This window comes from Aristolochia californica, unplaced genomic scaffold (assembly GCF_029961685.1).
Source record: "Aristolochia californica isolate CCGP_79_NKW_82.1479 unplaced genomic scaffold, dmAriCali1.0.hap1 SCAF_11, whole genome shotgun sequence".
Lineage (NCBI taxonomy): Eukaryota > Viridiplantae > Streptophyta > Magnoliopsida > Piperales > Aristolochiaceae > Aristolochia > Aristolochia californica.
In genome coordinates, this window is record NW_027181782.1 from 33374005 (window position 1) to 33400187 (window position 26183).

Genomic DNA, 26183 nt, shown 5'->3' on the forward strand with positions numbered 1-26183 from the left:
TTTAGCTTCAATAAATCTCTAATCGATCTTTGATGGATGTTTATCTTTAATACTCTCTCTCAAGTTGGAGTGTTAATGATATCCAATTTGTCGAGTAATATCTCAAATTGGGACTAATTCAACGACTTAGTGAATAAGTCTACAGTTTGGTTATTGGTTTGTATATGGGTTAATCATTTTGGGATGGGTCTTGGACCCAACTTAACATGGTATAATTAAATCCAGTTTTTCATTAACGAACCAAACACATTGAAATTGATTGTCACTTAGTTCGTGAAAAGATTCAAGAATGGATGATTAAGACAACTCATATACGAACCAACCATCAAATTGCAGACTTATTCACTAATGTGTTGAGTTCGTCCCAATTTGAGACATTACTCGACAAATTGGGTATCATTAACATAAACTCCAACTTAAGGGGGAGTATTGAAGATAAACATCCATCAGAGATCTATAAAATATAGACATATTAGTTGATGTACATAATAAAATGATAAAAAGTTACAAGTTTTATAAAAAATCATGGCCAAATAACTTCAAGAAACTAATCCTCATTATCAAAAGGCCAAAAAAAAAAAAAAAAAGGATTTTAATGTTCAATTTTTATATGACCTCAATTTTTATATGACCTCAATTAGTAAAAAATGAAGTACTTTGTTATTGAAATATAACCCCAAGACATGAAAAAAAAATTCTTTTCTTTTCTTTTGATTAATTCTTCGTAAGATTTTCTTATCGTAAAAATTCTCTTTTGATCGATTTTCTTGTATTCCAATTGCCATTGGAAATCCTTGGAAGATTTATTAGTATTTGTCTCTTATATTAGAAATAAACTAAAAAAGTGCAAAAAATAGAAAATACTATAGAATAAGGTATCAATAATCAAGAACAGTTTTCATATTTCTAAGTTTATTAAACTCATTTTTCATTTTTTAATATTTTTTAAAATGAAGAGTAATAAAGCAAAATATTTCTTGTCCCTAAAAACTAGCAGAAACACCAAAAAAAATTGATTTGGAACTTAGAAAATTTGATCCTTCATAGAGAAAATTAATGGAATCCCGGGCATTAGATCCAAAAATTTCATTACTACACGTCCTCTTTGTTCAGTATTGTTTGCAGAAACAGAAGAAAGAATGATCTGAACAGAACAAATCCTGGACTACAAAATGAATATGAATCAAACAAAGGAATACAAACGATTAATTTACGAAGCTGGTGATGTTTCATCTAATGTGTTTCTTTGCTTGAATGACAGCTCTTGCACAACAAGCCTTCTGGCTCTGTTAATGGTGAGAAAACACAAGTAGATATGCTCTTCCAGTTCCTTGAGCTGGTCCAGGAAGGTACATTCACTGCTCTCGAACTCCTTCATCACTTCTCTCACAAGGTACCCTTTCGGGCTCCTCAGGCATATCTTGATCATCGCCTTACTGTGCTCGATCTCGTCGTCTAGTCTCCTCACCAGCCTGCTCATCGTTTCCAAATCCCGGTTCAGGATGTAAGCCCCCTTCGCCGCAGCGTCAAGTTGTGCTCCCATTCTCACCAGCAATCCTTCCATGAGTTTATTTTCAGACGGGGGACCTCGTTTCAGGAAAGCTGTGGACTGACAGACGATAATGGGAATCGACGCGAGACCCACGATCGTATGCGCTGCAACGACTATCAGAGCTATGTTGAGAGCTCCGAACACGATCAGCAGGCCTATTCCCGAAGCCTTCTTTACGAATCTGACTATTTTCACCCTTCTCATGATTTTTCTCCGAGTCGAGGTAAGCTGTTCAAGCAACGAGCTATAGAGGTCGTGAACTTGGCCGAATTGCACTAGGGTTGAACCAGAGAGGGGGTTTTCGAGCATGGCGTAGGAGGCGAGCTTGCTAGAGATAACCAGGCATTGCTCTTCTGTGTAATCTCCAGAAACCCTTTTGACCCGTTTGAGGATTTTCTGGATTACGCGATAGTTCGAGCGCGTCTGGTTGATTTTCTCCAGAAGCGTGCGGCAGATGTCGAAGGCCTCCACGCTTCGTTCGAAGTAATCGAGAAGGAGGGTGTGGAGGTGGGAATCGTGACCGACCGCCATTAAGATGTCTTGCCGTGGTTCGAGGAGGTCCGACGAGAGATTCGGCGGCGGCCGAAGGGGAGTTACGGGAATTTGTTGTTCTTCATATGATCTTCCTGGTTCTCCGTGAACTTTGGTCCAGATATCTGTGTACGATTTTGTTCTCAAGGCCTGCATGTACTCCTGATTTACATTTAACTTGTTGGACACGTTAGCTGTCTGTTCCTTGGGAAACATACCTGAAGAAGACGAAAGAAAGGGTATCCAAATCAAACACAGAAGAAAAACTATCAAACTCTCCCTAATGAAAGAAAAATCTTTCCCAGAGGGATCAAAGAAACAATCACAGGAAGATTGAATGAAGTGAAAACGCTCAAATATCTGATCGGATTACATTAAATTAGTTTTTCAGTTCTGCTCAAACTGCATCAAGTTTATCCCTGGTTGTCTCTCCATCAAAAGCAATCAGCGGCGCGAGGAAAAAACAACTAGAATTATCAGCTGAGAAAAGAAAAAGAAAAAAAAAACGACTCGTACGTAGAGATTTTAATCTTTCTGCTAAAACGTGTCGTGTATTCGAAAGAGAAGTTAAGGGGTCTCCAACCCATCGCCCACCTGTTGACGACTGCAGGCGAAATCGGGCCTTCACGGCAGAAGCTCTCATCTTGATCACCGTTTTTTTACTAGTTCTACCTCTGCAAACCTACATCAACCCATCAGAAAACTTTCTTTCGCCACCGAATCCAGAAGACAGATAAGGAAACGAAAAAGCGGGAAGTAAGAAGACAGGGCTTGCTTCGACTGACTCAGAAAGCTCAGAAACTGAAGCGCGTCTAAAACAAGGAAGCAACACAAAGAGCAAATTTAAAAGAAAAGGAAGCAAACAATCATCTCGCTTTACCTCGCTTTCACCGCTTCTCGCGCCTTCACGCGATTTCCTCTTTCTGTCAATTTTCCGGCCGGAGTTTTTTTCCGGAAATCAAGACAGGCTCGTTCAATCTCCTGAAAAGGATTCACATGGATGGTAGTCAAAACCAGACTCGAAAAAGTTTAATCTTTCGTCTGCAGCTCTCCAACAGCCCACTGTGTCTCCGTCTCTCCGTCTTCTAAGCCAGAGTTATAAAACCCGACCCAGGCGGTTGACTACCGCTGGCACGACCAGGTCTGGTTCAGTTACTTGGACCAAATTTAGGGCTGTCAACTTACTAAGATAATTATCAAAATAGAATTGATTGGTTCAATATTCGTTCCAAATCGAACCGGGTTTCAAATCGGAGTTCTAATAATTGGTTTATGTTAGGCTAATCAACCAGGATTGGTTAAGAAAAGGGGCCCGCACCATGAGTGCACGGCTCCGCGTAGAATACCGTTACGGATAAAATCTGGTGTGTAATTGCTTTACGTGAGGTGATGTCCGATAAGAGTCTGGTAGAGTCCGATAAGAGTCTGATGAGTCCGATGAGTCATGGAGGAAGCCACCGATTGCCACGATGGCGAGTAATCTCCAGAAACGGCTCACGATTAGTGCCACTTGGCAATTTGGCGTGCCTGGGGAGATTTCGTTGCTTTGCGTTGCTTCCGATGGATCATCATCGGCTGCCGTGTTTGGACTCGGCGGAAATCGTGGCAAACATAAGGCCTTAATTTGAATGGGATCAACTAAAGGTGGAGCCCAGTAACAGTTTTTATTCAATCAAACGACTCGTGTTTTTTATGTTCTTCGAGTTTTTTGTTTTGCAATCATGGAAATCGGTTTATTGCAGGGCGGAAAACCGAAAAACACAATAACAGGGACGATGAAATAACTAGAACAAATAACAGAGATGATGAAATAACAGGGACGACGACGATGCTTCATGGTCTCTAGACGCTTATGGCTTCAATTCCTGGGCAATGTCAATAACGAAACGGTATCTGACATCGTTTTTTGCCAGCCGCTCTACTGCTGTGTTGATGTAGTCTGGTTTGATGAGCTCGATGTCGCAAGTGATGTTGTGTTTGCCGCAGATATCCAGCATTTCCTGCGTCTCCTTCATGCCCCCTATCACGCTTCCGGCCACCACTCGTTTCCCTGCAACAGAGAAATGTTTTTTTAAACCTCTTTATCTCTCACTGAACCTCAAACTTTTTTGCGCAGTGAATGGTAATCGACGGAGGGTGGAGAGCCGATCTTACCGAAAATGAGAGGAAACGCAGGGACTTGAACGGGCTTTTCTGGGGCACCCACGAGCACCAAGATCCCCTTCACCTTCAGGAGGTCGAGGACGGAACCCAGAGAATGAGGGGCGGAGACTGTATCGATGATGAAATCCAATGTGCGGCTTTCTTTCTTTTTGGTGCCAAGAACAAATTAAAGCCAACATAATCGATATCCAAATCAGGACTTGAACGAGTCACTATTCAATAATTAGATTAAGACGAAAGGTTCGAAGAAGAGAACCTTCATCTGCTTGTAGTCGGTGCTGAGGAGGAAGTTGTCGGCTCCCAAGCGGCTCCTGGCCTCCTCCTCCTTGGCCGGAGAAGTGCTTATCACGGTCACCTGCAGTCCAAACGCCTTACCGAATTTCACCGCCACGTGACCCAGTCCGCCCAGTCCGACCACTCCGAGCTTCTTTCCGGCCTGCAACATGCCGTGCAGCTTCATGGGGCTATACACTGTTATCCCCGCGCAGAGTAGCGGTGCTGCTGCGTCCATCGGCAGGTTCTCAGGCACGTGCACCACGTACCTGCGTTACAATTTAATTACGATTTCACTCGTATAATAATATTTACTATCAATTAACGAAGAGATATTTTGTTAATAAATTGACCCATAATTTGGAAAAGCTTGGAAAGCGAGGTGGCCATGGAAGTGGGCTCACCTCCGGTGCGCCACCAGCATTTTGGAGTATCCGCCGTAAGTGATGCTTCCGTCCCAGAAGATGCCGCCATAGGTGAACTGCACCTGCTCGCAGTAATTCTCCTCGCAGTCGTTACAGAACTCGCACTGGAGGCAAGAGGCCGCCAAGCAGCCTACTCCCACTCGGTCTCCGATCTTGAATTCGCTCACGTTCGTCCCCACCTCCGTTATGAGTCCGGTGATCTCATGTCTGGAGCAACAGAACACTCCATCAATCAACCTCCATGAAAAACAGACTCCAGAACTGAAGAGAAAACAATCATGAGATGTTCTGCTTTATACTTACCCCGGCACAAGAGGGTACATGGAGATGCCCCAATCGTTGTTAATGTGATGGAGATCAGTGTGGCACATCCCGCAGTATAGGATCTTGATGACAACATCGTCGACGCCGGTTGCCCTGCAGAAAACGAATGAAACTTTCAGCGACGACCATTCAACAAACCAGTAATTGAGCTCCCCGGATCGAACAGTACCTTCTCTTGAAGACGAAGGGTGTGATCTGTCCTCTGGGTTGGTGGGCCGCCCAGCCCTCCACCGTCTGAGTGTGATTTGGGGTGGTTTCAGTCATCTTCACCTAGACAAATCCGACCACTCCCCAGTCTCTCGAAGACAAAGAAAAGTCTCCTGCAAGGCTCCCAGACCCTGTGGCTGATAGCGCGATGGGTGGTTCTGCTCCTCCAGCACGCTCCCCTCAGTTAAATAAAGTCCCTCCTGGGTCTCACCGTTTCAATTCTCCGTTCTTTCCCGCTGTCTTCATCCCTCCTTCGCCGCTTCATATTAAATGGGGAAATAACTATTCCACCGACCTCGTGGTACTCGCATTTGTGAGATGCTGACTATATCCCTGCTTTCAAATCAGAACACGAGTAGCAGATCGTGTTTAGTGAAGGAGATGCCCTCGTATCGATCACGCAAAGAGAAAACCAATAGAACGTAATCTATCCGTATGAACTCAGAAGCTGTTCCACACATTGATGCTGAGAAGAAATTACGTTGAAATTGTTCCGTCTGACCTCAAAAAAAACTTCTTTCGGATTGAATTGACTCTGACCTGATGTGCAGAAGAAGGAAATAGGAAATTAGTAGGACTTACCATTTAGTTTTCTATCTTAATTCAGTCTCTTTCTGATCAAGAGATTTTTCTTTAGTTTGAATTGACTGAAGGTTTAATAAATATAATGAGTTACAGGTCTGTCAGTGGTCTCACCCAACTCTGAACCAACTTTCATGGCAAATTTATTGAAAGGAGGCATGAAATTAATAGAGAAGCAACTAACAGATGACAATATATCATGAAAATACAAGGATGAATTTCAGATAATGATCAGGAATTTTTTATCTCTTCATTTTTTGTTTTTTTTATTTATGGTGTAAACTCAGCATTATAACTAATTTTTCTGTTGTATCCTACTGCAATGAGAAATTGTTTAAATTAAAAATAATTTTCTTTTACTTTTTTTATGTGACTTTTAGGTTTTTACCCAATTTTTTAAAGTTAATTAGATAAATGACGAAAATTTGACCTTATTAGAAAAATACCCAATTTTGACCGATCAATTGTACATGTGTATGGTCAAAGGTGACAGCGGTACTCGGTGAGTCAATTGACATCTCAATTACCACATCACAGTTCCGACACGTCATCACCCATGTAAGATGTCATGTCATTAAATAGGTAAGAGTTAATTTTTTAATTAATTAATATACTTTTATAATTTATTAATTAAATATAAGGTAATAAAAAGTGTATTGATAAATTTGATTTTTAAAATCTAATTTTTTTTAAAAAAAATTAAATTTATAAATATTTTAAATTGATGATAAAAGGTATTTACATGGATGATGACGTGGTTTGCCATGTTATATTTTAAACAATGGGTTTTTTTGTCATTAGATGTGGCATCCTACATGGGCGATGACGAGTCTATAAAATTATGTGTCAGTTGACTTGTCATTCGACTCACCAAGTATTGATGTGGCATGATGATGCGGTGACACGTAATCAATAAAAGTCTAAGTGTCACCTTTGACCATACACATGTGTAGTTGATTGGTCAAAGTTTGGTATTTTTCTAAATAAGTTTAAACGGTTGTCATTTATCTGATTAAGTTTTAAAAATTGGGTAAAAACCTAAATTTCCCTTTTATTTTCCTATAGTGATACAAATGGTCCCTCAATGACAAAAATAATTTTTGACCATAAATTTATTTTTTTCTCAACCTCTTCTTCACCAAGATGTGGTAGATAGCATGTGCTTTAATTCATTGGCAATGACATATGGTCTCCCATATAGCATATATAGCATCAAAGATTCCAACAATTACTTAGTTCTATACCAAAACAAAAATTATTTTGACAATGTAATCTTAATTGTTGATTATTTTATCCTTCAAAATGCTCAGTTGGGCTATTTACTAATGAATAATACTGATACCCTTATGTGAGTTACTTATAGATTGATGCATTTATACTTTAATACAACTACAGTTTGGTTGTATAACGAAAACTCAATTTTAATAGAATTACCCACCTTGTCATCAAGCTCTCTTATCGATTGTCCAAACCAGAGAAATATTTACATTTCTTGAGCATTGAGATTTACTGCATAATTGTATATATAACAAGGATTTATTTTAAAAGATTCAAGTTTGGAAGAATTCGTCGACTTCACCGGTAACTTGATATTTATGATGATAAGGGCAATTTTTTAAATATGGTATTTTTAAACTGTATCATAGTTCTAAATATAATTCTCTAGGTATCATTTTTTATGAAGCTAGATTCCAAATAATGTCAATAGAATTTGTTTATTTTAAGGGAAATTTTTATTAAAAAAATTTAAATAATATTTTTTTTTATTTTTATAAAGAACTATATGTTAAAAGTTTTAAAATTAAAATAGTGGCTCTTTTCTAGTAATGAGGGGATAACTAGGAAGAGAAGGGGAAGTAGGCCTTCTCTCTCTCTCTCTCTCTCTCTCTCTCTCTCTCTCAACTGTCTAAATTGAACAAGCATGTTATATATTGATCACCTCAACCTCATTTGAACTTAAAATATTTGCAATAGGAACAAAACCACTTTTCTTCACTAGGAAAATTATACAAGCATGAGTTTATATCCCTAATTCACAATGGTGATATATATAAAGTTTTGTATAATGTAAATACATGATGCCTGATAAAAATTTTATCAATTTTAATTTTTATATCGTTAATCATTTTTAACTCAATATTTACCAATTTCATGATTTATCATGTTGTATATGTACAGAGAAATCTAGACTACAAAGTAGTATGACAATAAGTACTACAACAAAGAGCAAGGTACAAAATTTTAAGTGATATGAGGTCATATCTCCAATTTAGTACTTTGATTCGATCCCTACGCACAAATTTGCTTTGAGCCTTGAATGACCCGATCGTGTACTACAACTTCCCTTGGTTAACTAGCTTCAATTTTAAGTTAGCCTCCACTTACAACCAGAGCAGAAAATTGCCCTTGTATTACAGTGGCGAGTCTAGAGAAGGTGACAAAGTAGCAGCAAAAATAATTGTTTATTGTTATCTTTACTACAGAAATCTGAGTAGGATTCAGGCTAACTTGAAATTTGAAGGTGATTCAACCATTCCACCTTTTTTTTCTCCATTTATCTTTGACTAGGTGGCAAGGTGGCATCAAAGACGACTACAAAAATCCGATAAGGTTTCAAGCTAACTTAAACTTGTACGTGTTGCGAGGGATGACAAAATTGTGACAAAGTGTCTACTTTGTGAAACTCCATGACAATTTCAAGAGAATTTGATAGATTAGTGGTAGAATTTATGCTTGTTACAAGTTCTATGGGAATTTGAGTAGATTCTGGGATATTGAGCTCCATAAGATTTACGAAGCGATTTCTCCTATCCAAAAAACTCTCCTCTCCTAAAAAATTCTCCTATGGGTGGCTCTATTTAATGTGGGGTGAAACTTATTGCAATGCCACATTTTACCTATGCATCACCTCATTTGTTTATTTGCCGCTTAAGTGGCGTTTAAGTTCTCTATATTGATCCAGATTTTGATAATTACGTACTATTTGACAAAAATTCTATAAAATTGACCTTCAAGAGTTTTGACTTTGACCATTAGTCAACTGATGATCAAGTTTCCTTGATCTTAGTCATTAACCAATGTTGACAATCTGAATCTTATAGTGATTGTAATTTCCATGAATCCCTGTCTAGTGGTAGGAATACAAAGTGGGCCACCCCTGAATTCAAGAAAGAAAACATGCCCTAATGGCCATATAAACTGAGCCCTTCACGCCTTCGCAGCATTTCACCTACCTATAACAGACTCCAAATGGAAATATAATCCGTTTTGAGATTACACGTTTATCTGCTTTCCTCTTATGTGAACCTGCAGGACTCGATCGAAAAGCTCTGAGATGTGGTTCCTGAGTTGAATCACGTTGCAGTTATCGATACCTATCATCTTTGTCAGAGACTCAAGTGTAGTCAAAAAGTCAAATCGATACATAAAAAACTTTCTTCTTCCTGGTTTCAAATCGTGTAAGTTCTTTTCGTTCTGTGCTGGAGGTAGTCTAATTATGATGTAGCAATTACAGAAAGATCCGCCTCAGAAAATCGATGTTCTTGTGTAGGCTTCCCCGTGAGAGAGGAGAGATGAAGATTTCTCAAAACTGCACAGAGAAGCTCAGACCTCTGGTGGGGAACAAAAGCTGGGATTATTGTGTGATATGGAAGCTCAGTGATGACCAAAGGTGAGAGAAATTAAATGAATTCACTGTAGTTTCAGGCGTGTTCTTCGCATTTTAAAAGTATTTGATTTGATTTATGGTGTTTATAGGTGTGTTGAGTGGATGGGTTGCTGTTGCGGAGGGGCAGAAACAAGCCGGAAAGAAGAAGAACATCGCTTGGCCGTAACTCCCTTGCTCATTTGCAGAGATGTTATGTATCAGCACCCAAGAACCAAAGCCTGTGAAGCTCTTGACGAGTTGCCTGCTTCCATGCCTTTGTATTCAGGGTACGACGTCTCCGTCTCCGTCTCCCTCTCCGATTCCCTCTTTTCCTAACTGTAAGTTTCATACAGGAATCACACAGAAGCTTTGGTTACGAATAAACCCGTATGGCTGAATCTCCCCGGCATTTCATCTTCAAACTTTACAGATGTGGTATTGTCTCCGTCTCTCTCCCAAATTTTACATTACCCATTAATCCTGCTGAAGAAATTTCCTCGAACTCAGAAGCTTTAATGCAGGAAACGGTTAAGACAAAGGTCTTGATTCCGGTAACGTGTGGACTGATCGAACTATTCGCTGCTAAACACGTAATATATTTTTTTCTTCTTCCTCCTGATTCCCCGTTCATCTTCTAAAAACATGCTTTTCTGATGATCCGAATTAAGTATGAATTTCCGTAAGTAAACCAAACAGAATGATCTTTACGTGCCATTCTTTTCAACCAAGGAAGATTAATTGTGTAAATTAAGAACTTATATGATGTGATTCAGGTGCCTGAAGATCATCAGATCGTAGAATTCGTTATGGCGCAGTGCAACAGCCCCTCCTGGGACCCCGGTTTTCATGATCAAACACTCGGGAGCTCGGTTCTCAATGACGCCTTCTTGTCGGAAAGCACCATTGATCATCACACTTCAAAACCCTTTTCCTGCAACGACTACTCCTTGAAAAACACCAACCATTTCCAGCCATGGATACAGCCTGCTACCGATAATCTTAACTTCCTGTGGGAACTTCCACAAGACCAAATGGGCCGCCTCGGCAACTCGCCTCTTAATTTCCCGAGTAACCAACAGGTCGACAATATCCTCTACGACAAGCCCACATCATTCAATTCCGGCATCGAGCATGGCCTTCCGGAGACTGTTACTTTGCAGCAATCTATCGAGGCGAACAACCCAAGTTTGCACCATTCCTTGGCGGATTATGACAAAGAATCTGTCAAACAAGAGCTGGGCAGGGGCGATTCTTTATCAGATTGCAGTGATCAGATGGAGGATGATGAAGATCAAAAGTTTGTGAATAGATCTGGTAGGCGAAACCAGTCGAAAAATTTAGTAGCAGAGAGGAAGAGAAGAAAGAAACTAAATGATAGGCTCTACGCTTTACGTGCTCTAGTCCCGAAAATCACTAAGGTAATACGATTTCTAATTACTTCTCTACATCAAACAACTTTATTCTTTCATACTTCCTCTTAGGCATTGATCAACTGTTCGTCCGATCTTCAATATCTCGACTTCAAAGATGGATAGAGCATCGATCCTCGGAGATGCCATAGAATTTGTAAAGGAGTTGCAGAAGCAAGTGAAAGATCTTCAGGACGAGCTGGAGGAAGCTCCAGATGAAGAAGCAGCAAAGAAGAACGGCAATGGCCAACTGGATACTCAAAATCTACATGCGGTTGCTCAAGGTGACAACAAATCTCCGGAGGAGGGCTCCGGTTTGGTAATCATTGATCAGGGAACCAGGTGCTCTTCCAGCAACAAAACCTCCGATGCTTCAAAGAAAAATCCCGACTCCTTGAGCACCGACGACAAGGGACAGCAAATGGAGGTATCATATACTGGTAACCCACATCATTTTCCTTCTAGGATATGCAAACCAATCGTGAGTCACTTCTCAATCCATCCATACCTACTGAATTCTCAGGTTCAAGCAGAGGTGAGCGAGGTTAACGGGAACGAGTTCTTCGTCAAGATTTTCTGCGAACATAAAGCAGGCGGGTTCGTGAGGCTAATGGAGGCCATGAATTCCTTGGGGCTCGAAGTAACAAACGCCAACATAACCACATTCAGAGGCCTCGTCCTCAATGTCGTCAAAGTCGAGGTAAAATTCGTTCGACTCTACCACTGAGGAAAAACAGAAAAACGTACTGAGATTAACAGAAGAAACCTTCGATGAACAGAAGAGGGACAGCGAAACCGTCCAAGCAGACCAAGTACGGGAGTCTCTTCTCGAGCTCACCCGCAACCCAACAGGCGGATGGTCGGAACCCGAGACTACGACGGAAGGCGTTCCAGCGGGCTTCCGAGAGCAGCTCCACCACCGTCACCACCATGAACAACAACAGCTCAGCCCAAATCATCTCCACCATCGCCACCACTGCCGCTAACTGTTTTCATTTTTTTTCCGTAAAAATCCTCACGTTCACGTTATACAGTTCGGGGATTTGTTTAACGTGCGAGGAAACTATTCTGAGAAAGATCGTACATTGTGCCGTCATTGTAGCTGTTGGGTTGATCAGAATAAAATCAAAGAGATCTCTATCTTCATTCTTGGGAGAGTTTCTTCCCACACTGGCATTGAAGGATGACTCGTGGTTTATCGAAATCAAATTCGGGCCTCGTTTTGAGTTATTATAATAATTAAACATCCAATCTGTAATAAAAACTGGCTTGGTCCTTTCTAATATGACTCAAGGCCTGACGACTTGGTCAAACTTTGGCTCATTCCAACCATCCCATCACCGGGCCCCAACTTCAGACGACTCGTTCCCAAGTCTCCTCACCTCCTTGCGTTAAACCAACGTCAACCTTCATCAAAACTAAAAAGAAAGCAAGATTGATCACCAACAACCAGGCAAAAAGTACGATTCCTTTCATATTTGACAATCAACGGCTTCATGATCTACGTTAACAATCAATATATCGATAAAAGCAGTATCAAAAGCGTTACAGAGATCAAACCCGACGATCTGAAGCTCCATCTCCGAGTACTGCCGACTCCATTGCTGGCCTGATCAGTAGCCGGTGCAGTTCCATTGGTCTTCGTCTCCACCGGAGCTCCGCCGCCTTCCTTCACATTCACCTCCACCTTCATCCCTCCCAGGCAATGCCCCGAAATGCTACAAATGAACCAGTACTTCCTGACCTCGTCAAGCGTGACTCGATCGTTACCGTTCTCGTACCTCTTTATAACGCCCGAGCTGTCATCGCACGATCTGAATGTATCTTCCGTCACCTCCAGTATGTTGTGCTGTCCTCTCACGTAGTTAAACACTGCAACAAAATGGAGACCCGGATGATCAATTGCATTAAATTAAAACGGCTGATTAACAGAAGCAGATACGGGTTCAGGTTTTGGATCAGTCTGACCTAAAACATCCCCTACAGTGAAACTATACCCCTGCGACCATTCCAGATAGTTGTTCGAGGAAGTCCAGCCTTCATCGCCCCCGACTGTGTAAACGTCCGCTCCTACACGATCACAATACAGAAAACATACGAACAAGGCGATGAAGAAGGTCTTAGATAAAAAGGCGTGGAGACCCATAATTATTCGTTTCGGGTAGAGATGATCAAAAGCTGATGAAATTTTGCAGGTGGGTGGGACTTTTGATTACAGCTGATGAAGACATGGCCGCATGAGAGACTCTGTCAAGAGGGGACCGGCCTGCGAGAGGAGTGTTCTCGGGGTACAGAGAGAGCTTTCATTTGCTGAATCATGTCTGTATGTATTCGTAGTGTCTGGTTATTAGCTGGAAATGGCCGGCATCATCGTGCTTTATGGATTAAAATAACCCTGCCACCGAACCTATTTGAGCGTTTCAAAGGTGGAATTGCTTCGTGCAAGTTGAAGCCACCATTTTTTAAAACAGTTTCAAAGTTGAGATTCGGTGGCACTACGGACTGGTTCACCCTTAGACATTTTTGTCAAATAAAAATATGCTTAGATCAATTTAAATTAGGGAATTTCACTTAAATACCCATTTAAAATAAAATATTTTTAAAAATACCGACGTCATCAAAATATTTCTAAAACCACCCAACTTTGACCAGTCAAATGCCTGTGTGCAGTCAAAAGTGACACATAAGCTTTGACTGCTTATGTGTCGCCACGTCATCTATGCAGTAAACATATGTCAACACGTTGTCTGCCACGTCATTACTTTACCATGTCATCTGCCACATAGGCTGACATGTCATTAAATAAAAATTAAATATTTTTTTAAAAAATAAAAAATCAGATACTTTTTTTATTACCTAATATCTACAATTTTGGACATTCATCTTTGGGAAAAGTAATAAATGTTATGTCTCGAAGCCTAAAAATTATTTTAGAGTTTAAAAATACAATTTATTTGTATAATTTTTATCATATTATTTACAAAATAATAAATTATTAAAAATATATATTAGTTAATTAAAAATCTTACAACACCTTTTATTATCAATTAAAAATATTTATTAACTAAAAAAATATAAAAAATTTACTTGAGTTTAAAAAATAAATGTACCGGTACACTTTTTATTACCTTATATTTAAAATAATAAGTTATAAAAAATCTTACTCTTACCATTTTAACACCTTTTTATTATCGATTAAAATTTATTTTAATAAAAAAATTTGAAAATTTTAGTTTTGAGTTTAAAAATCAAATTTATCAATACGTTTTTTTTAAATTTATTTTTACCTTATATTTAAAATAAATAAAAATAAAATAAATATATAATTAATTAAAAAAATTTACTCTTACTAATTTAACATATTTTATTATCGATATAAAAAAATTTTAATTTTTTAATTTTTTAATTTTTTGAGAGAGGGGCGTCGAGGGCGAAGTCTGAGGCCGAGCGGTGGGGAACGGCGACAGCAGGCACTGCGAGAGGGGAGAGGAGAGGAGAGGGGAGAGGGGGGGAGAGGAGAGGAGAGGAGAGGAGGTCGAGACTGAGCGACGACAGCGAGAGGAGAGAGGGCGAGGCCGAGCGACAGTGAGATGGCGAGAGGAGGGGGAAAAAGGAGAGGAGAGGAGGTCGAGGCCACGCGACGACAGCGAGAGGAAAGACGGCAAGGCCAGAGCGGCGGCGAGAAGGCGAGAGGAGAGGGAGCGAGAGGAGAGGAGAGGAGGCCGAGTGGCGGCGAGAGGGCGAGAGGGAGCGAGAGGGCGAGAGGAGAGGAGGCCGAGCGGGGCGGCGAGAGGGCGAGAGGAGAGAGAAAGATGGGTGGGGACACATAAGGCATTTAAAATAAATTATTTTGAAATACAATGCGGTGGAATACAGTGAGGATTATTTAATTTTTATTTAATGACATGTCAGCTTATGTGGCAGATGACATGGCAAAATAATGATGTGGCAGATGACGTGTTGATTTATGTTTACTGCACAGATGACGTGGCAACACATAAGCAATCAAAGCTTATGTGTCACTTTTGACTGCACACATAGGCATTTGACCGGTCAAAGTTGGGTAGTTTTAGAAATATTTTGATGATGTCGGTATTTTTTAAAATATTTTATTTTAAATAGGTATTTAAGTGAAATTCCCTTTAAATTACAAATGATGAAAAATATGCTAATTAAATTACAAAACTAATTAAATTAGAAATTATAAGACTACTCTTTCTTAACCCATCTTCCTTCAACTCTCCCTTGGTCTAATTAGCCCGTCTCGGTACATGAAAAAAGGAACTCCATTTTAGGTAAAGGCTTAGTGAAGACATGGAAATCTTTCCGGACAAAGCGCTTCTCTTATAAAATGAGGATTAAGCTCTTAAGTGTTCGGTTATATCATGGAACATTGGGTTACTTGCAATAAAGATTGTTGTTTTATTGTCATAAAATATTATATTGGTTTGTTGATTAAGAATCCGATGTTAGCCATAAATACTTAAGACCCCACATCAATTCATAAGTAGTGTGAGACATCGCTTTATAATCTATTTTAACACTAAATGGGGCCACCACTGTTTGTTTCTTGTTCTTCTAATTCACCATGATGCCACCCTCTAACATTTATTAGCTTATTGTGGACCTTCTGTTCAACCTAAAACGAGCATAGTCACCATCAGAATAGCCAACTATGTGGACGAAATTTGAATGTTTCCGTAGAGCTCTTTTAAGATATTTTAAGATTCAAACTACTACTTTATGATGAACTTTCCTTGGTTCCTTCATAAAATAACAGATAACTCCAACAATTTATGTATAATAGTATGATTAATAGTAGCATATGGCAATCTTCTTACCAACCTATGTCTTGTAAATAGCACTACTCGTATCAATTGAAATTTGAACCGATTTTGCTCCTATCAATCTTGTTTGCACTAACAAATTAGTAATATATTTTATCTGGGCCAACACAACACCCTCTTATATGTGAGCGACTTCAATCCCATAATCTTGTTTGCACCAACAAATTAGTAATTTTTCCATTCATAACTTGGTCGCGAATAAACTAACTATTTATCTCAATGTGCTTAGTTATCTCTTAAACCACATAATTATTTGCTATGAATATAACGCCTTAATTGTTATTGTGCATCACCACGGGAAGCTTAACTCCAACAAACTCTTGCAAAATAGAGTGAACCCAAATCAACTCACAAGTGTTGACCATATATTTGCTCCCTTCTTGATTTTGTTGATAACAAAAATTAATAGAGTTGAAAATTAAAATTTAAGTATTTCAGATATTTTTCCTTCAAGAGACATGCAATTTCAAGGTCTAAGCATCAAAATGAACCAAACTTCACAAAGACCTCAAACATCATGGAAAGTCAACTCTTGAAGAAGCACCCTTGAAAGATAAAGACAAAGTGAAGATTAGATATTAGGATTTACCCAGATATGTCAAAATTCAATCTTTGTAAAAGAGAGTAGTCCGACTCCTTCGATTTGATGTACAGTGCGTACTTGGAGCTTTATGACATACTTTGTGTTTATACATGAATTAAAACCATGTTAGAAACACTTAGGATCACTCATTCTCTTGCTTTCAAAGTCAATTTAGTTGAACTACTACTGGAATGATCGATCAACATCTGCCAATGATCGATCATCCAGGAGTGAACATGCCTAGATTATAAAACATAATTGATTAGCATATGTCGATTGATTGATCATCCCAAACACAGCCAAACCGTGCTATAAAGACTAATTGATCAACTTACATGAATAATCATTCAAAACTTGGCAAGTCAATGACATAAAGCATGATTGATCATGGGAAGTTCATGGATCAATCTTACTTGCAATGCACTATCAGAGGGACCTCGACATTGATCAATTAACTTAAAATATCAGACCCAACAGGAAGATATTGATCCATGGTATCCATCTATCAATAAGACACATTCTGAAAAAAAAATAGCCATTTCACTCAATTATAAATACCCCCATCAAACCTTTCTTTGAGAAGTTAATGAGCATTTATTGGCATATTCTTAACTCTTTATTCTCAAATCCTTAAAAATCTTCTCAAAGTGTTTTAGTGAGAAAGAGCGAACCCATACTCTTGAAAATCCAACTCTCTTCTGAAACTCTTACCTTTGCATTTGCATTAGACAAGTTCCTATATTTCCACTGTGCTAGAAAGCTTGTGGGTTGGATCTCTCAAGGAGAAGATACTCTCCAAGTGTAAAAAGGTGTAAGTTATTTTCTCTTTTTTGTATTTCTCCTTTGAAAATGGTTTATCTAGAACCTATTGTAATCTAGATAGAAAAGGCCAAACTAGAGCTAAAATCCAACCAATCTCTTGGGGAAAAAATAAACCATCTATTTATTTTAGACACTGCATAATTAGCATTAAAATATCCTTTTGCATCAATCTGGCCCTATGCAACTAACAAACCAAACCAAACTCGCCCTAAGCAACAAAGTTAGGTGGTTGGTCCATATAAACCCCTTTAGCCGGACATAAAAGGCCAATCTTTATTCTGACTCCGGTGCCAACTCGTGAATTGTGGTTACCCGAGTTGGATGAGTTGATACGAGTCTAAATTGTGTAATAACAGGACTCAGATCAGGTTAGGAGAGACTGATGCTACAAATTCAAGGCCGATCAGGCTATATATAACCCCTGCCAAAAAAACAAACAGTGGCGTGATGGGACCCACATGGCGACATCTCTAGGCACCTAATAGTGGCATCCAACTGTCGAGCTCTTTTACAAAAAAAGCAATGGCCTGGCTTTATCAAAGAAGCTACTGACAGCGAGCACGGACCTCCTCAACCCGGCACGATAGGTGGGGCCCCACGTGCGCAATATTCTGGTTGTCCATCTCCACCCTGACCTGACCCGAAAATAGCCTCGAGAGCTTTTGTCCCTCTCACTCGCTCCTTTTTTCAAAACCTCAAAAAGTGACCCTCGCCCATCAACGGCCGATAATGATTCTGCATTGGTACGTGGGGCCCACCAACCATGGCCGCAAGCATCTGCCTGCCTGGGGGCATATTCTCTCCCCAACTATCCCGGGCCCACTGGAGAAATTTTTAGAAATAAAGATTTAGATAATCGTCAAGAGCCTTTCATGGATAAGGCGCGATACGGGACAAGACTTCATGTGACGCGCATGACGGCCCCCCCTGTTCCTGTTTGAAACGTGGCCTTGTATGGTAAGACGTTGGTGACCTGGCGCTGATTCCAATCTTTTGGAAAGGGATTGGAATTTGAAAGCATCGCGACACTTGTCCGGACCCACCGTCCACTCAGCTTTCTTTTCATCGATTCCCCAAACTACCCCTGTACGAATTATTTGTCTCCTTCTGATGTATTTATGACGTTGGAGTTACCCGTTTCACCCGATGAATCTAACGCGATGACAGTGCATGGTTTTGTGGATAAAAAAACAAGTGAGCTTTTTGTTTCTGAAGAAAAGAAAGAATCCTATTTTTTTTCTTCATAATAATACACAGATGAGGAGAGATTGAACACCGATTAGACACAGTACATGACCTCGCATCTTACAGAGCTACACATGGACATGAACATGAACAGCCCAGATAAATTAAAAATAGAAAAAACAGCAAAGAAAAGAAGAAGAAGAAGAAGGGACTTTCTTTCTTCACTCCACACGTTGAAGGACGAGATGAAAACTGGAGGACTGCTTCTTCAAGCTCAGTTATGGGGGTTGCTGCGGAAGGATCCGAGGGCTTTGATGGCGGCCGCTCTGAGGATGTACTGGTGGTAAGCGGCTGCGGCCAGTGCTCCTACCAAGGGGCCGACCCAGAAAATCCACTGCGCGTGATACCAAACAGAACAATTAGGATTTCTCGAAGGAACTGAGTGAAAGAGTGGACAGAATCTTGGGTTCGTTCAAGTAACTTACGTGATCATCCCAGGCCTTGTCGTTGTTGTAGATGACAGCAGCACCGAAGCTCCTGGCTGGGTTGATGCCGGTTCCGGTGATGGGGATGGTGGCCAAGTGAACCATGAAAACAGCGAACCCGATGGGCAGAGGAGCCAAGACCTTCAAGGACAAGAAACAGTTAGTCAGAGAATATGAGAAGCACAGAACCCGTAGATTTCACTGCATATCAAGGAAAGAAGAGTACTTACGGGTACGTGGGAGTCGCGTGCACTCCTCTTGGGGTCGGTAGCGGAGAAGACGGTGTAGACGAGGACGAAGGTGCCAATGATCTCGGCGCCGAGGGCAGTTCCCCTGGAGTAGCCCGAGGCGACTTCGTTGGCTCCGCCACCCAAAGAGTTGTAGGGACCCTTCATGAAGGCCTTCACGAGGCCGACACCGCAAATAGCTCCCAGGCACTGGAACACTATGTAAGCCAAGGCACGGATCAAGGAAACCTTGCGCGCCAAGAACAGCCCGAAGGTCACGGCTGGGTTGATGTGCCCTCCTGCAAACATTCACAAGAGACGGTTTTCAGAAAGCTCCAAAAGGAACAAAATCTACCTTCGTGCTCCTTCAGCTAACCGTGTCGCTGCCTCTCGACGGGAAGAACAGACTATAAATTAATTAAATAAAGACAAAAACGACCGAGGAAGTTCAAGGTAAAACAGTCGCATGACAGAAACGAAGCAGAGGAAAAAAAATTGAAATAAAAATAAAATAAAGGGGAAAGAAGAATCAACGAAAGGAAATTCCCCAGTACTGCTACGCATCCGCTTCTTCTCGCCGAGTCTACTAACCTGAGATTCCGGCAGTGCAGTAGACAAGGATAAAGATCATGCCCCCAAAAGCCCAGGCGATCCCAAGAAGTCCGACACCGTTGCAGGCATCGGCAGCGTTCAGCTTCTTGTGGCCAATAACTGTAGCGATGGTCACGTAAAGGAAGAGCAGAGTAGCAATAAACTCCGCTATGAGGGCTCTGTAGAAAGACCAGAGCTTCAGCTCCCCGACATCCAAAAGCGGCGCCGGAGGTGGATCGTGGTAGTCTTTGCCGTGGTGAGTAGACTCGGCTTCAGTCACCTCTTTCGACATCTTTCGCTACAGTGAAGACGGCTCAACCTCTCTGAACGAATTAGACGCAGTAGCAGAAAGGCGACAGTAGGATTTGGTGGGAGGAAGCGGTGAGAGGGTGAGAATTTATGGATAAAGAGGGAGGAGTGAGGCAGGTCAGGAAAATAAAAAAAAATGATGAGAATAATGAGAAGAGAGAGAGAAAGGGGCGAGGCGAGTGGTGGGGCTGACGTACAGCAAGACCATGTGAGGGCCTAATCATCCGTTGCCGAGCTCGGGCCGCCCGTCAGCCTGGCATGCGCGCGCATAACGGCTACATTTGCCCTCTAAAGGCCAGCCCGCTTTACCAACCGTAACCTGACAATGCTTTTTTTTGTTTCTTTACATCTGTTAAAACTTTTCTTTCAAGAATCCCTATTTTGCCCCTCACCGGCCCCACCTCAGCGTACATTTCTTCAACTCCACGATTCCAATCTTAATTTTAATCAAATACACGTGGCGGTAATCGCGCAACAGAGGGGATGACACATGTTTTTAACCAATAATAGTTCGCCACGTGTTTAACGTCGGAGTCTAGACGTGTCGGGAGGCTTATGGACTAGGGCTTATCGTTCGGGTCGGGGTCCCAACGGTCATCCATCTTCAATCTTTGCCCCTCGGAAAAAAAATTCAAAAATCCTGCGGCTGTAAATGGATGAAAGCGACCCGCCAATTTTCTCGAAAGCGAATCCGAAGACAAAAGAAAGCCAACCCACCACCCTGGATTGACGAATGGCCTAACTGGCTTTTTGCCGTTCAGAATTTTACGTTTGACTAAAATACCCTCCCTTTTGATGCTTAGGTTTCGTAGACCACTAAAGCAGGGATCAACGGCTCGGATGCGCTCAATCCCACGAGTCAAACCTTGTTGACCCCTTTGGGACTTGGGTTCCGGAATCCAGAACGCACTTTACTGAGTCAGCCTTTTCGATATCAGGGCTATTTTCGTAAATGCAACTATGCAAGTAAGGCCCCACTTAACCCAACTACAACGGCTAGAAAGAAACTTCACTCGTGCGATTCAACCGTGTCATTGTCTCACATTATCCGATAATTACATGATTTATAAACCTAGATTAATTCCTCCCAAATTAAAAATAAATAAAAAATGGAAGCTTGTCAGGCTTATCTCCAATCAAATAGACAAACCCATCTCTCTCCGTAATCGAGTTTAGCTGAAATAAACAATCGGAATCCCGTCGGGAAATGACAAAGAATGATAAGCGCGAACCCTCGTCACGGTTTCTTTATTATTTTTCCGACAGCCACTATCATGGGATCTTATATATAATTTGCAGAGACGGAGGAGGAAGAGAAGAAGAAGAAGAGGGATTCAATTTTGAAAGAAGGAAGACGATGGGGCCTTAATGATTGATAAGCAGGAGGAAGAGGATGATTGGTCGGCTGGGTGTGGCCAAATTTGCTTACTCCGATAGCTAATTCTTAATTATTGTTAGACTTTTAAGAAACTTGATTGATAGCTCAACTGGTCCGGCGGGATAAATTCTTTCTTACGCAGAGAAGGATCGAGATGCCCGACAGATCAGCGGTTTCGCTCGAGTCGAGTAAATTCGCCGCGGGGAAGGATCGATGACGGTGATGATGATTGGGTGGATTGATTCGGCAGGAAGGAGGATTTCTGTCTCTGTGATTGTCGTTAATGGAAGAAATGGTCGGCGACATAGGATCGCTCATAGACTGAGTAGATCAAGGCTTGTTACATGCTACATGTATCTTCCCTTTGAAGCTTCACTAAACACAAATCTAACCTTTAATGACACCTAAACCTTCCTTTGAAGTTTCCAAAGAGATTATGAGACCTTCTTGTAATGTCACATCATGTTGTCACATGAAGGTTGGTTTAGCCTCATCAGACTTTATAATATAAAAAAAATTGGATTTGATCAAGGGATAATGTAATAAATCTTTAGGATATTATATGTCCCTAACTTAATCATTCAAGCTTCTTATTTTAATTGTGGAGGATGATGTGAGGAGAATCATATGCTTATCGCTTTAATCACTTTTAGTCTTTTAATTATAAGAAAAGGAAATGGAGTTTCTATCAACATCCCTTATACCCTTTATTTGGCATAGTAGGTAGTAAATAAAACTCTTGATTAGACTAAAGAAAGTTGCACCCTTCATGGACCAACACTTTTTATAAAGTAAAATTAATGTCATAGTTTTATTATGGTATCTTAAAATTAACTAACATTGTATTGTTCAAGTGGCTATGTAGACTCTTTTATATAGGCTAGTTTCTATCTTGGAGCTATATGTGTAAGGACTATGCATACAACCTATCTCTCTACATTGGTATGATATTGTCCACTTTGGACCTAAGTCCTCGTGGATTTATTCTTGGGCTCCAAAATGCCTCATACCAATAGAGATAATGTCCACACTTTTATATCCAAGATCCTCCCCACTTCTATCCAATGTGGGACTTTGGTCCTATACCCAACAATCTTCTCCTCGAACAAAGGACCACCGAGCCTCCTCTCAAATAATCATTCATCCGTCCATTATCTACCAACCCGGATTTTTCACTTCAATGTGTTGGAAGCACATGCCTTATATGGAGTACCACCTATCTCGAGAGCGTTCTATCCGAATCAACTCCTCTTCACTGTGTTGGGACCTGGAATCGTCTATGAAGAATCAGAGGCCCATCACCTTCGTTCAGCATTTAGAAGAATCATCCACCATGGCTAACTCTGGGGCATAGCTCTGATACTATTTGTAAGGACTATGGACACAACCTATCTCCACATTGGTATGATATTGTCCATTTTGGGCCTAAGCCCTCATGGATTTGCTCTTGGGTTTTACCCCTAAAAAACTTCATACCAATAAAGATAGTGTCAACACTTTTATATCTAAGATCCTCCCCACTTCAAACCAATGTGAGACTTTGGTTGTATACCCAACAATATAAACTATCACTTAAACAAAGGTAAGTGATTAACTTTTAATTAAAATTGGGCTATTACTGATATTATCTCTTAATAGTAGCATCTCACTTTTTATGTTCGTTTTATTGATATTTTTATTGATATATGCTAGGAACTATTTTTTAGTGTACAGTCAATGAATGCAATTAATCATGGTTGATGTCTTTGTTCTTTGTAAAAAAAGAGTTTAGTGTACTCCCAAGAGTAGCTACTAGCATCGGTTCGATATTATTTGGTTAGTCGATTAACCCTTACTATTTTTCACGAAAATATAGTTCAAAATAAAATGATTTACTTGTGTTTATTTGTAGCACTTTGGCTTCTATTTTTTTTTTGGAGTATTTTCTCCTACCTACAAGCAATTAGAATTTTTTGTCTTATTTTTTTCGAACGAGCTTTAATTTTCCAAAGTCGCTCATAACATAAAAAACTAGCATTTGAGATAATGATAAATATTTATTATTTTGTTAAATAATTGAATATATTTTATATTTTATATATTTTTAAGCATTAAAATAATTTTTATTTATTTTCATCAGTATTGTTATTTTAGACAATTTTAATTATTATTTTTGAAAATAAAAAAAATAAATAGTATTCTTGTAAATATTTTTATTTTATATTTTTATTTTATTCTCTTTTGGCTTTAAAACAAAAAACTCTTAATGAGTTTTTGTTAAAATTTTTAGTAGTTTCACCAGGACCATCTTACATTCCAAAGAATGCGTAAACTGGGCTTAACCTTTGATCTTGAAATATTGAAAAACATGGGCCATAAAGGCCCACTGGCATTCTTATAGAGAAGGACTGTTTTCGAAGCAATATCCACAGAGAAGGTACATAAATTACAAACTGCAGTTGGGTCCATTTATTTGTCCATCCTCAAGGCAAAGTGGCACCAATGTTGTGTTCCACATTAAAAAAGTCCGAGTCTTCAATTATTAAATATAGGGAAAAGGGGACTTTTTTATAACCCACCCAATTCCTCAAGACTTAAGAGACATGAAATTTAACCCCTTTTTTCTCTCTATTAAAACTATTTCAAACTTTAAATTTATAATTTTATTAAGATACTGCAAGCGGTTTGTTTACTATGTGATTGATCGATCGAAACAGGGATAGGGTTCGATTTACTTAGGCCAACCCGTCCAACAAATTTAGCCTCAATTATCAAAATATATAAAAATTTGAGAACTAATTTTTGTTGTTATTAATTAATATTTTTATCGTACATTAAAAAATTCTAATTGTATATGAACAATTTTTACAACTTGGTATGTGGAAAACCATAATATTTACAAGATTGATGGTACAAATTATGTGAGAGTTGTACCTCTAGACTTTGAGATTTATTTCATCAATTAATTTTTGTATCTAACATGGTTAGATCAACCTCCAAATTAAATTTTATAATTATGAAAGTACTCCTTTTTTTATATTCAAAATTTAAAGCATTATTCTATATGAAAACCATCTTTTTTTCGTTATTTATATTTTTTCATAAAAAAATGCAAGAATTGTCACGGGACGTGGCGTGTCCAGCTTTGATACCATGATAACGACTAGCCAATACACTGAAAAGACCGATCTGTTAGGTATGGAAAGCTAGCACCTACAACAGTGGACGGAACCACTCTGACACCCACCTTGCCCATTCTTGACTGCCTCTCTTGTGATTTGAACACGGGACGTGGCATGCCCAACTCTGAAACCATGAAAGAGGTTAACCAATACACCCCAAAAAGACCGATCTATTAAGTGCGAAAAGTTAACGTCTACAAGAGTGGACAAAACTACTTTGATAAAAATACCTATCATTTCGACAAGATTAAGAGTAATATTTAGGATAAACATAAGGCTCGATTTGTTATGAAAACACAAAATCCAAACCACCTAAGGTTAGTCTTTCATTCACATTCCCTTGTAAAAATAATCACAGGAAACTATTCTATTCTGGCCTATAATGGTATATAAAATGGATTCTAGTAAGTTATTCCATATATTGTTTCATTTATATAAAAGTTCGATATACAATAATAATCGTACATAAAATAAACCATTTTATATATTATTTAATTACTTATTTACCAAATAATGGCACAGGTAATCAAACACATAAAATGGGTAAAAATTTATAAAAAGAATAAGAATCACATAATCATGTACATAGTCGTTCTAATATATAACAAAATCATTATATAAATAAAAACTATAAAAAAAAACACTTGAATCATGTTTTATTTTGAATTTACATCAACTCAAGTAAAAATTTACTAAATTACGCTTTTATATAATCAAGTAAATGTTTAATAAGGCGCAAAATAGCTTTCGTTCATTCGAAGTTCGATGTAATAAATTGTAAACCGAGTAACTAGATAAAATTATTATTCAAAACCCTAATTGGGAAATAATTTTTATCTTTTTTATTTAATAAATAATAAATAAAAAAAGAGAGTAATAAATTGATAAAATTGATACCCCCACTAAAAATTTGTAACATATGTGTCTCCCATAATGCACGCTATACTTCCACATTAATATAGTGGAATTAGGTAGCAGACAGTTAGACCATCAGTCTGAACGGAATCCCTTCCTTCCGGTCAAAAGCAAACGGTTAGAATGTTCTTTCCTTTGAACTTATCATCTCCACCGTTCTCTTACCTATCGCCACGTGGACGTCCTAGATTGGACAAACGATCCTCCCTTGAAACAGATCAAAGGAAGAGTTTTGGATTGACGAAACTCGAAATTCATTAGGTGTTTTAATTACGCAAGGATTCTAATTTCCAATTAATTATCGTTTTTTTTTTTGAATTAGGAAAAATAAAAAAGAAGAGACGCGTAAGTCGTAACCGCATCATCAGCCGTGCCGCCAGCGGCGGTTTGAGAACTTTACCCTAATTTTCCTACTGTTTGTTCTTTTCCCATAATGCCCTCTGCCACTGGATTAGGGCATTACGAATCACGATTTATGGGATTTTTTTGGTTTTGGTACAAGTGGGCCCACTTTCTTGAATGATCGGCTGAAGAAACTGGTAACGGGCCCCGCCTCGACTGAGGTTCA

The 26183-nt window shown here is 39.5% G+C and overlaps 4 protein-coding genes across 4 annotated transcripts; 1 reads left to right on the forward strand and 3 right to left on the reverse strand.

Moving 5' to 3' along the window:
* Positions 1 to 1210: 1210 nt before the first annotated feature.
* Positions 1211 to 2746, reverse strand: LOC137943812 (UPF0496 protein At1g20180). Its single transcript, XM_068789246.1, has 2 exons — positions 2678 to 2746; positions 1211 to 2301 (listed from the first exon to the last, which is right to left on the reverse strand). Exons 1-2 carry the CDS (start codon positions 2724 to 2726, stop codon positions 1211 to 1213), a joined length of 1140 nt encoding a protein of 379 aa, XP_068645347.1. The 5' UTR covers positions 2727 to 2746.
* A 1041-nt stretch (positions 2747 to 3787) lies between these two features.
* On the reverse strand, positions 3788 to 5637 carry LOC137944888 (probable cinnamyl alcohol dehydrogenase 6). Its single transcript, XM_068790675.1, has 6 exons — positions 5438 to 5637; positions 5248 to 5361; positions 4924 to 5151; positions 4503 to 4788; positions 4238 to 4391; positions 3788 to 4133 (listed from the first exon to the last, which is right to left on the reverse strand). The coding sequence occupies exons 1-6, from the start codon at positions 5530 to 5532 to the stop codon at positions 3934 to 3936; spliced, it is 1077 nt and encodes a 358-aa protein (XP_068646776.1). The 5' UTR covers positions 5533 to 5637; the 3' UTR covers positions 3788 to 3933.
* Positions 5638 to 9629: 3992 nt separating this feature from the next.
* LOC137943814 (transcription factor ABORTED MICROSPORES-like) lies at positions 9630 to 12236 on the forward strand. Its single transcript, XM_068789247.1, has 7 exons — positions 9630 to 9727; positions 9814 to 9990; positions 10134 to 10254; positions 10477 to 11121; positions 11231 to 11539; positions 11636 to 11812; positions 11892 to 12236. The coding sequence occupies exons 1-7, from the start codon at positions 9630 to 9632 to the stop codon at positions 12096 to 12098; spliced, it is 1734 nt and encodes a 577-aa protein (XP_068645348.1). The 3' UTR covers positions 12099 to 12236.
* Positions 12237 to 18564: 6328 nt separating this feature from the next.
* Positions 18565 to 20257, reverse strand: LOC137944889 (aquaporin PIP2-7-like). Its single transcript, XM_068790676.1, has 4 exons — positions 19853 to 20257; positions 19265 to 19560; positions 19035 to 19175; positions 18565 to 18943 (listed from the first exon to the last, which is right to left on the reverse strand). Exons 1-4 carry the CDS (start codon positions 20142 to 20144, stop codon positions 18824 to 18826), a joined length of 849 nt encoding a protein of 282 aa, XP_068646777.1. The 5' UTR covers positions 20145 to 20257; the 3' UTR covers positions 18565 to 18823.
* Between the last annotated feature and the right edge of the window lie 5926 nt (positions 20258 to 26183).

Excerpts from the sequence above, each read along its gene's own strand:
- LOC137943812 (XM_068789246.1), bottom strand. The coding sequence starts at position 2,726 with ATGAGAGCTTCTGCCGTGAAGGCCCGATTTCGCCTGCAGTCGTCAACA. Across the intron at positions 2,302-2,677 it reads TCGCCTGCAGTCGTCAACAG|GTATGTTTCCCAAGGAACAG; the intron begins GTGGGCGATGGG and ends CGTCTTCTTCAG.
- LOC137944888 (XM_068790675.1), bottom strand. The coding sequence starts at position 5,532 with ATGACTGAAACCACCCCAAATCACACTCAGACGGTGGAGGGCTGGGCG. Across the intron at positions 5,152-5,247 it reads ATGTACCCTCTTGTGCCGGG|ACATGAGATCACCGGACTCA; the intron begins GTAAGTATAAAG and ends CTGTTGCTCCAG. Across the intron at positions 4,789-4,923 it reads ATGCTGGTGGCGCACCGGAG|GTACGTGGTGCACGTGCCTG; the intron begins GTGAGCCCACTT and ends ATTGTAACGCAG.
- LOC137943814 (XM_068789247.1), top strand. The coding sequence starts at position 9,630 with ATGAAGATTTCTCAAAACTGCACAGAGAAGCTCAGACCTCTGGTGGGG. Across the intron at positions 11,122-11,230 it reads TAGTCCCGAAAATCACTAAG|ATGGATAGAGCATCGATCCT; the intron begins GTAATACGATTT and ends TCGACTTCAAAG. Across the intron at positions 11,813-11,891 it reads TCAATGTCGTCAAAGTCGAG|AAGAGGGACAGCGAAACCGT; the intron begins GTAAAATTCGTT and ends TTCGATGAACAG.
- LOC137944889 (XM_068790676.1), bottom strand. The coding sequence starts at position 20,144 with ATGTCGAAAGAGGTGACTGAAGCCGAGTCTACTCACCACGGCAAAGAC. Across the intron at positions 19,176-19,264 it reads CACGCGACTCCCACGTACCC|GTCTTGGCTCCTCTGCCCAT; the intron begins GTAAGTACTCTT and ends TTGTCCTTGAAG. Across the intron at positions 18,944-19,034 it reads ACAAGGCCTGGGATGATCAC|TGGATTTTCTGGGTCGGCCC; the intron begins GTAAGTTACTTG and ends TATCACGCGCAG.